Source organism: Indicator indicator, chromosome 9 (assembly GCF_027791375.1).
Source record: "Indicator indicator isolate 239-I01 chromosome 9, UM_Iind_1.1, whole genome shotgun sequence".
Taxonomy (NCBI): Eukaryota; Metazoa; Chordata; class Aves; order Piciformes; family Indicatoridae; genus Indicator; species Indicator indicator.
Window position 1 is genome coordinate 5421499 of NC_072018.1, and position 14093 is coordinate 5435591.

The 14093-nt window shown below is 36.8% G+C and overlaps 1 protein-coding gene across 1 annotated transcript in view; it reads right to left on the reverse strand.

The window, feature by feature from the left end:
* Positions 1–14093, reverse strand: part of MACROD2 (mono-ADP ribosylhydrolase 2) — a 939837-nt gene that overhangs the window by 647596 nt on the left and 278148 nt on the right. Inside the window, exon 5 of the mRNA XM_054383563.1 lies at positions 8497–8613. Coding sequence (XP_054239538.1) covers positions 8497–8613 — 117 coding nt within the window. The remainder of the gene's footprint in view (positions 1–8496; positions 8614–14093) is intronic.

Sequence of the window (14093 nt, forward strand, 5' to 3'; positions counted from 1 at the left end):
CACAAACCAGCATGCGGGCAGAAACAGCTATAAAAAAGTTGACGCTGAATATACTGTATCTTGCATGAGTACACTTTCTTCCTAGAACCCTGCTCGTAGAACTATCCAGTCACTGGGAGTGCTGCTAGGTCTTTTTTGATACCTTTTGGGTTTTGTTAACAAGCAAAGACAGCCAGAAAGGTGTAAAGCCCAGAGCAGAGTGACTGCTGTACCCTGTAGATGATTCATTTTAAAATTCCCCTGCACGCCCAACAGTGAAACTTCAGTCCTAGTCCAGTAAGATTTAAGAGTCCCATGCTGCAACCACTAAAACTGAGTATTCTGAAAATAGGCAACAATCAGTAATTTCCAGAACCCTCTATTTTTTCTTTTTATCGACTAATTAATCTAAAAGATTCTGTTACCTATCCAGAAAAGAATTCATACTACAACTTTTGCAAGTGTAAAGAATTTACAAGTGTAAAGTGTAAAGTATGCCCAAAGAAAATCTAAACACACATATAAATAGATGTATAGCTACAGATACATGGTAATATGAAAAAATGAAACCCACGGTATCCCCTTCAACTTGTACAAAATATTGCAAACAAAATTAAAAAAGTAACAATCTGAGTGTGAAGAGAATGTAAAGAATAGGGGGATGCTATCAGAAATTAAAAAAAAAAAAAAAAAGCAGGGAACTTATTACTAGTGCTGCACAACAACAACAAAAATCCACATGATTTTGAACACCATACTCAAAGGCAAAACATCGTGGACGTTGGTATCTTTTCACAAGCACTGAAACTGCATCTTCAGCATGTAAAATAATACTTTTTTTTTAAATTTATCATTTTTACTCTCTGATGAATCAATATTTAGATTTTTTTCTACAGCAATTAAAACATTATTTACGCCCTGCAGTCCACACTTGATGTCTTCTTCCTGAAGAGACATCTTTGACCTCGATTTTCCACAAAAACCAAACAAGCAAACAAATAACCCAACAACACACCAAACGGGCAACAACAACAAAATCCACACAAAAAAAAAAATGTTTTGGTGTGTATGCTTAGTTTATGTGAAATGACCTCAAGATTCCTCTGCTTGGTGAAACAAGGATTGTTTCAAAACCATTTTAGGTAACATTCCCACTCAATATATTTTAGACTGTCTAAAGGAATTGTACTATATGTAAAGAACTCCTCTTGAAACAGCTACACTTTTCATCTGTAAGACTTTCAAAATATATTCAGAAAGTAAAAATGAAATTAGCAGCTTTAAAACTCCAATAAACAGCAAAGTTTGTAGGCAAGTGAAATATAACTAAAAAAAAAAAATCACAGTTCTGTTCAAATCCACATTATTTCTCTTGCTCTATTTTAAAATAGGAAAATGGAAATAGCTATGTCCTTATTCATTACCTGTGATCTGATTATTTCCATTTGCAAATAATTTGTCATACTTTGGCCTGAGGAGTATGCAGATTCAGCACAAAAGGAATCCTATACTTGCTTGCAAGAGAGAAAATTAGGCTGTAGTGTTTTTAAAACATTCCAGCTACAATAACATAATTATTATTAATCTGAATAAATGATATGAAGTTAATGACCTCTGAGAGGCTACAATTTTAAACCTTTTTCCTACCCTAGGGAGAAGGAGGATAAGCAGTTAGTGTTCCAATTCAAGCCCCAAGCCAGTGCCAACATATTTTATAAGCTAAATCCAGGTTTGGGAGACAGGCTGCGTATTATTTTTCAGAGACTAAACCACCATAAATCACAAAGTGCCAAGACACTATGAGGTTAATGTTGTGTTTTACTATAGTAAGCAATTTCTATCACCATTTAAAATGAGACAGGCAAAATTCAGGCAGACAAAATCTCATGCATCAAGGATTAATTTTTCAAGTACTGAGTGTAGATTTTGGCTACTGAGGGAACATATTAGAGAAGAAACAGCAGCAACTGCTGTAGTAAAAGGAATATAAACATCTCCATTACAACCCCTTCTCCTTGTCAGCTGACTGCAGCAATCATTTATTTTTCTGCTATGCATTAGATTTATTATTATTATTATTATTATTATTATTATTATTATTATTATTATTACCAACTATATCCAAGCATAGAGGAAATAAAATATATTAGCCCTAAGGGGCACAACGCCCTGCTCCAGTGCCAACATACCTGAGGAATGACTACATACCACCAGTGTAGAAAGGCATATTATAGAGCAAATTATTTTTCACCAGTTTAGAAGACGTTTTAAATAGCAGCTTACACCTAATGTTTACTACGCAGTAGGAAACTGTTTACACCTTGTAACTTACTCTTTCTTTCATCAAGAGGGTATCCAGAGAATGAACAGATTTAGATCAGATACAAGGAAGGTAATTTTTACTATGAGGATGGTGGAACAGTGGCACAGGTTGCTCAGAAAGGTGGTATATGCCTATATAGATATAGATGTTATAGACAGATGATATAGTTATAGATAACAGATATAGATATTCAAGGCCATGTTGGGCAGGGCTCTGAGTTGTCTGGTCTACTTGGAGATGTCCCTGCTCACTGCAGGGAGGTTGGCCTAGATGACCTTGAAAGGATCTATGATTCTATGAACCCCAGCCTGTCGGATGCTGATGCCAGGGAACTGCGATACCAAACGCTGTGATCCCTGTCACTACCACACTACACTGCAAACTCAGATCTGTAACTGCTTTCAGGAACAGTGAGAATTAGACCTTCCTGGAAGTTGCAGATGCCTATAATTACAGAAAGAAGGCCAGAGAGGGAAAATCATGGCATCAAGTTTCCACCAGCTGCCATTAAACTGTATTAACACATTGTAAGCTAGAGCTTCAACTATTTACTGAGCAAATGGTTCAGTCCTCCTCTTACGTTTTGATTGTGCTCACTTCTGTCCTGGAGTTGTGTTCAGTGAGCAGATTGGAATGAGCAGATTGCAAGAAGAGGTTCAGATCTAGCAACAAAACATTTCCTTTAGCCCCAACACAGACATTTGTTAACTGAACGATGTGATGCAAACCAGGGGTTTCCAGCACTACAGGCTTTAAGTTAACCACAGCTTAACACTACACAGAACACTGACAAATGTGTGCTCCAGGCCATTCACAGATTAAACTTTAAAGAATCTATCCATTAAAAAATGTACATGAGCTAGGCTTCAATCCAAGGACAAAGATCATATAGTCTTGTGATGGAAGATCCATGTTGATTCATAACCACTCATTTCAACTGATAGCTACAGGACTTGTCCTTTTTCTACCCAAGCTGATGACAGACCCAGAGCAGGCTTAGAAAAGGAGATGTTTGAATTTGTTTAACTGAAGTTGATAAATACGTTTCTCATCATTCCCCATGAGCCTTAAATTCTCCCTTTGTGTGTATATATGTGTGTGGAGGGGGTACATAAGGGAAAGACAGGCCATAAAGCTTTACAATATACCATAAAACCCTCATTAAAATCTCAGCACTTACAGGACCAAAGAAGTAATCATTAATATTTGCCTTCCAACACATTTACAGCATATGGAATGTATACTATTGTTAGTGGTGAACACAGGAGGTCATTAAGATGGATCAAATTTGACCAAATTAAAAGACAATAAAGACATTACTACACTTACTTTCAGAATGGTCATAAAATACATAAATTAAGCTTATAAAAATAACCGTTGAAACCTAAACACAGGTCAGAAGAAAACACACAAATACACAGTAATTGGTTTTGTTAACCATAAAAAGATCCTTTTCCAAAGAAATCTAAACAAAAATATCCCTCAAGAACAAGGGGGCTTGGACCTATGATGACTATTAATTTGCTTTGTTTCATTGTAAAATTAAAGATTTAAGCAATTATAAAGATTTAAGGAATAGGGACAGCAAGCAGCTGCTGCAGCTTAGCTCTCTTTCAGAAAATACCTGTCTCAGCTTTTTTCAAGCTGTATCTTTTTTTTCTAGTAGGTCTCAGCAGCTTGGGAGCAATGCTGACCATAATGGGATGCTGCTAAGCTAAGGCAAAGGATCGAAGTTTCCTTCCTGGGAAACTATTATCACATTTATGAAGTTTCATTATATTAATGATTGTGACATCCTGTGCTTATCAGCAGCCTTTCTCAACCGAAATGTCATCAAACTTCAGTCTAGTTATGCATCTGGTGGTATGCTTGTTTTCATTGAAATATTTAAAAGCAAATGTGGGAAGACGATCAAGGGCCTTGGCCAAGAGGGAGTTAGCAGCCAAGTCAGTCTTCGCTAAGCAATCTTCTCTTGTTCACAGGTTGCTCACTTTCCAATTCCCAGAGATACTTCTTCCCAGAGCAAACAGTAAGGTAGCAACCTAACAATCATGCAAAGATAGCGTTTGCACATAAGAGACGTACAGGAAAACTTACATATCCAAAATTTAGAATTGATTGAAAGAAAATTTGTGTAATATATTAAACAGGAGTTTTAAAATAAGTAAACAAAATTCTTTGTTTGCTTGAATATTATATATTAACACTTTTCCAACTATCAGTTTTGGAGTAATGGATAGGAGCTTTAGAGTTACATTTCTTTATAATCAACCTTTTAATTACAGCTTTGTAAGCAATCCCCAAGAAAATACGGAGAGATTAAAAATTACTACCTTCACTTTCAAATAATACTCTCCAAAAAATCATCTTTTAAATATCAAAAGTTGTGTCTATATATACTAGAAGCACACTTTTTAATCCCTACTTTTTAATCTCCATTTTTTAATCTGATTAAACAAATTTAAAGGCTGATTCCTCCTACTGTGTTTAATACTAGCACTCCTCCTAACTACTTATTTCACAGCAGGAACTGTCTTTGGGAGTATATTCACATTATTACTCCAGATTGATCTACACTGTGACTTTGGACCAGAAGACTACGCTATATATGCTATTTCCTGAAGGGTACTTCTTAAAAGTACTAAAAATAGCAAGCAAACAGAAAAATTTATTCTAACTATTAGAGCTTTGCTAGCAACATAAAATAATGTATTAGAAACCATCTAGCATTTCCAGCAAGGTATCTCCACTGAAAGTCCCCCTTTCTGATTTAATATACCAATGGTTGGCTCTATCCCGTATTAGGTTTGTAAGATTTTCTTTTCTAGAGGCTTTATTATCAAACATTTTTTCAGAAAAAGAAAGACATTATTACTAGGTAGATTAACAACAATTACCTGTGGTGTAAGTTGGCACCACACCTTCCACTGGTTTTAAGCCTGTTAAATACCTTGCAGCACAGGACTGTATTTTCTAATGTGTTCTGACAGGGTCTTTTTTTAATAGTTATCCTCTGCAAGCAGATAACAAGGCACGAGATTGTCATGGACCCCTGGTTCCAACCATAAACACAATTTACATTCAGACCATTTTCTGCCAGCAGAGCCAACTGAGACTATTAATCAACTGAGAAAGAAAACAAGCATTTGTAGAGCTTTAAACAGATAGTGTTCATCTGTTATTTAAAGCATGACGGTATCAGAGTACTGCTCAATGTTTCAAGACCTGTTGTACAATATTTAGAGTGAACTTTTCCTTAAAAGGAACAATAATACGAAGCACAGAAGTTGCATAATTGATTGTTGGCCTGGGAGAGCATTAAAGGAAAAGACCTCAAAGCAATAGGCATTGCCTTTTTCAGCCCTCCAAAGCCCTATGAAAACTTGGGTGCTTGCATAGGTGTTTGCTGAAAAACAACAATAGCTGACATCAATTGAATTATGTATTCAGCAAATAACTCAGTTGGCATTTGGGGAGGGCTTTGTGTAGGCTTTCGCAGCACAAGGCAGATGGTGATTACACTGACTTCTCTAAAACTGTACTGAATGTTACATTAACCAGTAATTGGAAAAGTCAATTTGATTTTACTTTTATTTTCACACAGTTGTGTTTTTTTGGCCTTCAAAAATATGTACCTTGAAAAGCTCATAAAGAAACATCTCTAAGGGTACAGATGTCTTAATCTTAGTCTGTTCACACTATTAGGATAAAAAGATGAGGAACAGAAATGAATTATTTTATTTATTCTCTCCCTGAATGTTTCCTGTTACTCGGATGCAAGAAGAACAAAATACAGAAAGCCAGCCTATGCCCTACATCTTTGTATTTTTCAGTCAGACAGTATTTTTCATTTTTTCCTTTGTAAAGAAATTATTTATCAGATCTGTTCTTATTCAACCTAAGCAAATACAGCAAAACACTCAATAAAAATACAACAGATCATAAAGAAGATTGCACAAGTGATTTTTATTTACCAACTACCAGCTTCCGAACAAAGCATACTTTCCCTTCAAATGCCTAATTTAATTCCAACTTTCTTCAAGTTGTCTATAACACAAAGCAATATGCTGCATGAATACTAAATTTTCTCTAACATGGATTCCTCAGCTTAAGCCCAAATCTTGCATCATACAGCACACGTGAAGGCTGCTCCGTCCCAGAGCAACTTTGCTGATTTCTGCAAACTACTTCCAAAGCAAAGAATTTCAGGAACAAGAACTAGAGAAGAAAATCCCAGAGGGGCAGGAAATATAATTGTGCTATTTTATAATCCTGTTAAATAACAAAAATATAACAATTCATCATTCTAGGAAATACATTTCACATTTACTGTCATTATTCATCCAGCCACAAAGACGAGAAAATCAGAGACAACAAAACAATGATTGCACTACTCAGACTGCTAATGGATTACTGTAGTCGGTCTCCCACACACAAACAGGTAAGTGAAAAGCAATCTCATTATGAATGCTGGAGGTTATCCGTTCACCTCTAACATTCAGCAAACTGCTGACATATAAAGCTGCATCACAGCACATCTGGATGAGGAAGCCTGGACCTCCCATCATGTTGCTGCTCTCATCACAACTATCAAATGTATAGTTTCCACAGTTAGACTGTCTTACTATTACAACAAAGTGACACTGAGTGACAAAAGATATCTAGCGGCTCCATAGCTCTTCGACAAATGAAAACAGTCCTGGGTGTTTGATCACTGTTGGGTGAATGGTCTAAAAGGTACAGTAATTAAACAAGCCTAAACCCAAAAGCTTCTAAAGGGAAAAGTAAAAGAAAACAACAGCTGGTGAAACAAATACATTTAAGGAAAAAAGTCACAAAAAAAGGGCTATCTCATTCTCAGCTTCTGCATGCAAACTGTACATTTCCCTCCCTATTCCTGTTTGTCACTGAATAGACATGCCTTTGATGATATTTCAATTTCTAAGAATACTGATTAACCAGAATATTGTCTTTTCTCTGTGTCTGCTTACAGGTTTTATCTCCAACTGCAAGTGATAGTGAGTTTCACTGTAGTTTTGTTTATTATTTCTACATAAAGAACAAACCAAACATTTTTCCTATAGTCTTCAAACCAGATCCCATTTTACAAACCTAACTTAAGCAAGACCCAGTAAAGTTTGCCCACATATAGCAATTATCACTGTCAAGGAAATAATCTTTAGCTCTCATCTTCATCATCACAGAAGGTGCCAACAAATGAATGAGAACATAATTTTCTTCTTTACCTAAGTATTCAAGGCCATACGGACCTAAAAAGAGAGCTGAGACTGCAGTAAACATTTGATTTTACATGGAAAAAAAAAGTGTAGAATAAGTTAAAAGAATGGATCTAAACATTTCTGAATGTTCCCAGTGCATATAAAGAAGAGAGCTTGAGTTCTAGTTATATGCTGTTTGAAATGCTTTCTTGGTATTGGTAGGATCATATCTTAATATGCCATTCTGTAAGATCCTACCTCACAGAGATTTCCTACTTTTTATTCTTACATAATAGACTGGCTGACCAACCTGCCGTCAACCTTTTACTTTTTTTCCGAGACAAGCTCAACATCTATGCAACAAGGTCAAATAGCTGACTTCCTATTTTAAAAGGGCGGGAATGTTGACAATTCCACTTTCAAAGTGCAAAACCATTCCAGCATTGAGCCGCACCCTGTCGAAAGCTAAAGTGTGACAGATTCCTTCAGAGTAATTGCCAATCAGACCCTGTGGAGCAGCTGGAAACACAATACATCACTTTGATCTCCTCGGCTCCCAAAGTATTCAAAATCAAGGAATCTGCGTGAAGCATATGAAATACGCAACGCATCCAAAACCTGTCTCTGTGGAACTTAAATATGATAATGTATATTATGTTAATACTTCATAAAGCATTTCCAATCTTTTATTATGCATATGAAAGGATATGTTTTAGCTTGCAAAAATAAACATGAAAGATGCTTTATATTTTAGAGACATGTAGATTTGCATTGGAAAACACAGGTGAAATAATCATTTAGAGAAGCCTGAATTGCTTTGAGGGGAAGACATTATTACCAAACATGCTTAATTAAGTCCCACTGCTAATTTTGTAAAATGAATACCTTGTTGAATTAGACTACAGGGAAATAAAGCACGCACACCAGCTCCACGTGCCTAGAACAAAAAGAAAACGTGAGAAAGGGCTGACTTACATTTTGCAGGTAGCTCGTATCCACAGGTAATTTTCGCTTGCCCAGTCTCACAGCCACTCAGGTTGCGACATTCAGCAACTAAGCAGGGCCCGGCAGCTCTGTGGATGCAGCCATCCACTACAAAAGCAAATCCAGAAAGTTTTAGTTAATAAAAGCCACTCTTTATGCTGCCTTCACACAAAGAAATGGTCACGAATATCTACTGCTCATTGATACATTAACAGCACAGACCTACTGATCGATATGTGGATATGCAAATAGATACAAACATTATTTTTTTCTGCCAGAATTAATCAACGTGTTTATTAAAAAAAAAAAAAAATTAGTCAACTTCTGCTAGTTGAAAACACCCAGAAAAGGTAAAGCAGGCTTGTAATTTCAGTATTAGAGAAGGGTCTATTCAAGGTACTAAGAAATTCTCACTACAATTTATGAAAACAAAGTTGATCCCCAGCTAATTGCCAATCTCTCTTTTACTACATACCTCTGATATTTCTGCAGTTATGCAGACTGCTTGATGTCACTGTCCTAATAATGCCTTATGCAAAAATTGCAAAATATAATGCATATGGATTTGAAATATAAAAAACTCCCTTGTTTTGACCTTTTTTCTCTTTTACATTTTTTTATTTTTGCATTATTCATGCAATACTTTGGAGTTAATTAAATAACAACCACTAACAGTTACAACTGCAGCTAAGTATGCAGGAAAAGAAGTAGAGTGAACAGAACCATTACCCCCAGGAGCCAGCAAAAGAATAGTAGCAGCAGCAAAGAATCAAAAAAGGCTGCTGGCACAGTACTTCTGCCCTCTCAACATGAAATCAAAGAAATTATCTACTGTAATTACAGCAAAAAGTTTAAGGAAAAGGAAACAAAACAAAAAAGGCAAGTATGTGAACATATTAAGTACATAAGGCCTTAAGTCAGCAACGAGGAAGTTCAACCTCAAGAAATTGTCATCATACAAACTACAGTATCAATTCAAATAAGGTAAAGTAAACTCAAATATAATAGTTAAACAAATACTTATGGAGACAAGAGTGGAAGATTCTGTACACTTCTTGTTCAATGTTTATTTTAGATTTTACTTCAGATTTAACGAGTTCAAAGTAACAGCAGCACCCAACAGCATATCTGAAGCAATGAAATCCAGAAAGGTCTGAAAAGCCAAGTGCAGATGGGTTTCCAAGAGATGCACATCATATGTTCATAGCATGAACTGTGTATTTTCCACAGGCTAGCAAAGCAAGGTTTGGGCAGTATAGGGTGTGGGCACCCAGCATACCTACCAACCATTCACTGCCAACCAGGATGGAGGGAGACCAAGTAACTCCCTCATCCTGAGATGTTTTTGGAAGCTGGAATGGAAACGATGACTGGCCTTTCAGCATGAAGGGCCTATCTGGGTTCACAACATGTTAAATGTTTCTATGAAGCCATAAATCCCCAGGCAGAGGGGCAGGGAACACCTTTACCTCAATGAAACTGCCTTCAGCTAAGTGTTAGAAGCAAGATTGCCTTTTCTGAGGTGTTCTATGCCAGAGTTAAAATTCAGATGACAGCAAAATCGGATAAGCTGTTCCTTATAACACTCAATATTCATCCTGGACATGGTGCTGATGACTTTCAAAGCATATTTTGAAATTTAGTCTGAATATTATTTTTAAGTAAAGCTTTATACTAGACTGAAAGGTAAGTACAGAATCATGTGGTGGTGTTGCACTTCCAATCAAATTTTCAAAATTCTCATTGGAAAGAATGCAGATGCCAAGCCACCAGCCTTACACATTGTATACTCTGTGCCAAGACACCAGTCTTCTTACTCCACCTTAGCTGAACTTTTGTTTTTAACTTACCCAAAATCTCTGCTCAACAGACTCTAAGACGCTAATGCAAGGATAATATTTTGTAACCTCAAGGAGAAAAAAAAGAATGCTTGAAATCTATCCTGTACTTATAATACCCAATTTAATTATTTTAACTTAATTACTAAATGCTTTTCCAAACCAAGCAGGATAAGTAAACCAGCATGCACTGAAACCTCAAGTATATTTTTATAAGCACCATCGCCACAATCTTTACCAACCAATATTTCCTCAGACTTTAACATAAAAACAGCACTGATGATTAAAACTACCACTTTCTGCACAATTCTTCACAAAGGACGAATTTTTTCACCTCAGGAGTACTGGACAAGGGCTCAAGTCCATGCAATTGCTCCCTTGGCAGTAGATTAATCATTTCTACCCCCCAAGCTCCTTGTCTCTAACAAGTAGGCACCGTCCTTTGAGCAGTGTCTGTACTATGATTTGTTCAGCTGCCCTCTCAACCAACTCATCTGGATAAATCAACCTCTCTTTCCCTTCATATTCCATTCATTTTAACCAAAGTTCAGCTTGGAGCACAGCCAGACAACAGAACCTGCAAAAAGAAACCACTGCCTCTGGCAGGGAATTGCAAGCACAAATTTGTCACTGTGATGTGTTAACAGACCCAATATGCTAACATACCACATGCCAGAGCAGCTGTGATGGCCAATACATAGGCAGTCCCAGCTCCCCAGAAATAAACCACAGCAGCATGCTCTTAAGGCACCTACAGCTACAATACAGATGGTCTATCTCTAGTTTCCTGAAGCTGCTCCACAAAGGTTCATGTCCAGTCTTCATAATCATAAGTAACCTCTAGAAAGATTAAAATATAATTGAAAAAAAAGTTAAATTCTTAATGGAGGAAAATCAATTCTATCATAACCAACTTTGACATGTGACAAGGAAAATGGAAGACATCTGCCAAACCCAAACAAGTAGACATGCATATTTCCCTTATAAAGATGGCATAATAGAAAATGATTGAATACTCCAGACAGGCGTAGATGGAAATGTGGATATTAGCATTCGATGTACTTCATGACTGATGACATGGAAGAATGAAGAAGAGACAACTATCAATAAAATAATAAATAAAAACAAACAAAAAAAAATCAAACATCAAACGACTCACAATTTTCTGAATAACCTGTTTTTTTCTGCCATAGGAGGAGTGGCTGAGGGAACTGGGATTGTTTAGTCTGGAGAAGAGGAGGCTGAGGGGGAGACATCACTGCTCTCTACAGTTCCCTGGAAGAAAGCTGCAGTGAGGTCAGAGTTTGCTACTTCTCCTAGTATTAGAGGAAAGGGCCTAAAACTATGCCAGGGGAGGTTTAGATTGGATGTTAGGAAAGATTTCTTTACTGAAAGAGTGGTCAGGAATTGGAACAGGTTGCCCAGGGAGGTGGTGGAGTCACTGTCCCTGGAGGTGTTCAAGAAAGATGTGGACATGGCACTTTGGGACATGGTTTAATGGCCATGATGGTGTAAGGTTGACAGTTGGACTTGATGATCCCAAAGGTCTTTTCCAGACAAAACAATTCTATGATTCTATGATTCTGCTTTATTAGATGCTTGAGCAGAGATGACCACTGATCTTTGTACACATTTTCCATTTAATATAACTCAATAAACCACGAATAAATGATTAATGCTAGAAACATTCTATGTCTCAAATAATATATACAATCTGTAACACAAGTTTGATAATTCTTAAAGCAAAAACCCAAGCAGCAAAGTATCTTGCCACATATGTGCACTCTGCATAACATAAAGAAAAAAGCTGGCAAAGGTAGAGTATATGAGCAAATCTCATTGTGGTATTTCAGCTTTTGCTAAAACATGTCTTACCTGTATTAATTAAAGGAAACCATGGAAAGGCATGCGCAGAACATACGTGAGGTATTTTGTTTTCTGGAAGCACTCACTGACTAGTAACGTGAGAGCATTGTTAACAAGGAAACTCTATGGACATTACAGGTAACTGCAACAACCTCAGGAGGCAAAAATGATGGCCCAAAATCTATTGTTATTGTGTAGTAAGGAGGAAGATATTTACACTATAATAAGGGCACACTGCCAAATTACTTTTATAGGAAAGTGAAGAATATTTGATACATTGGTTCTGCTCACTTCATCCATATCATCAGTTTGATGTATAGATGCTAGATGCTCATCTGCATTTTTCACAGCAGATTTAGAGAATGTTAAACCATAACCCACTGTTCCTGTCTTGGAATGCCTTTGTGCACCTGGCTGAAAAACACAGGCATTTATGAGTAAATCTGACTCGTGTCACGTGACAGTGATAAGGAATTGGGCGCTATTTCAGTAACCAATGAAAAATGTCATTTTAATTCAAAGCTACCACTCTGCTTCACAGTATGCCTTTTTCTACAGGCTGCCCTTCCCACCCAGGTGTATGGAAATCTCACAGATATTTTGGGTCGTTTCTATACACAAACTTGCCACCTCACAGCTATGGAAAAGAGGTGTAAAAACCCCACAGACAAGACTGTAAATCACAACTGACAAGAAACTCCCTGGTCTGCTTGGTGATTAACTGGCCTTTCTAGGGACAAGAAACACTTAAAGATGCTAAAGAGAGGGCTGCTAAGCATCCTTACTGATATTGTGCTTCTTGATATGAGTTTCACGCTTATAAACTCAGCTATTTCTAAGGATTTTTGAAAGCATTAATACTAAAATAGTCCTGCCCAGGACCACCAGTGAGGTGGCAAATATCCACAGGGTGGTCCCTCTTCTATTCTGCGTTGGCCTCCCAGCAAGTAGGCTGCCAGGCTGCCTAAGGCTCACCATAATCTACTTTAAGGTAAAGTAAATGCTGTGGAAAAAACATATAACACTTCTGCATTCAGATGACTGCAAAGACTTAAAAAGCTGAATTTGTCTTTTGAAACACACCCCCATTATTCACTGCATTGTCATATGTGAAGAACATCACATACAAATGAGGTTTCTGTATTTACTGTTTCACCATGACTTGGCTGGATGAGCATGTGCAAGGGCTTTTCTCAGTTGCAGATGAATGGCATTTTGAAGACTCAAGCTCAAGGAGCTTGAGATTTAGCTCTGTGTAAAGCTATGAAAAATACTACTCCAAGATATTTTCATTAAAAACAATATCCACAATCTCAATGCATGCTTTCGTAAGTTTTAGGAGCCACTAGGGACAGCATTTTGTTCTCCCAGCAAGTCAGCAGAAGCCATTACAGAAGAAAAAGTCTATTCAAAGCTACTGAAGTCAATGCTATTGGTTGCACAGAGAAGTCACCTGAAAATAACTTCTTAAAATAGATGGAGAAAGTCAAGTATCAAAATAAAGTTTTTAGGCAGAAAGACAGTGGACTAAAACCAATGTGTTAAATGAAAACACTGAAATCTTTGTCATATTTCTCACTGCAGACTAAAGGATGCTAAAAGGTTAAATTCTTTCTTATTTTAAAGCAACTGTATTTGCTCTGCAGAATCAAATGGTTAAGGTTATATAGGAAAAAAATAGCTAATCTACTGATGTACAATATGGAATAAAAGTATTTCTTATAGAAAAATCTCTTCAAATTGCAAATGAAGCAAACGTGCAGGAAACTCAGAATTAAGGGTATCATGGGATGCTGCTTAAAAAAAAAATAACCTCAGCAAAACCAGCCTTGCAGTGCAGATGGTAATAAAAAAAGAGAAAGGTAATCAAACAGCACAGCAAAA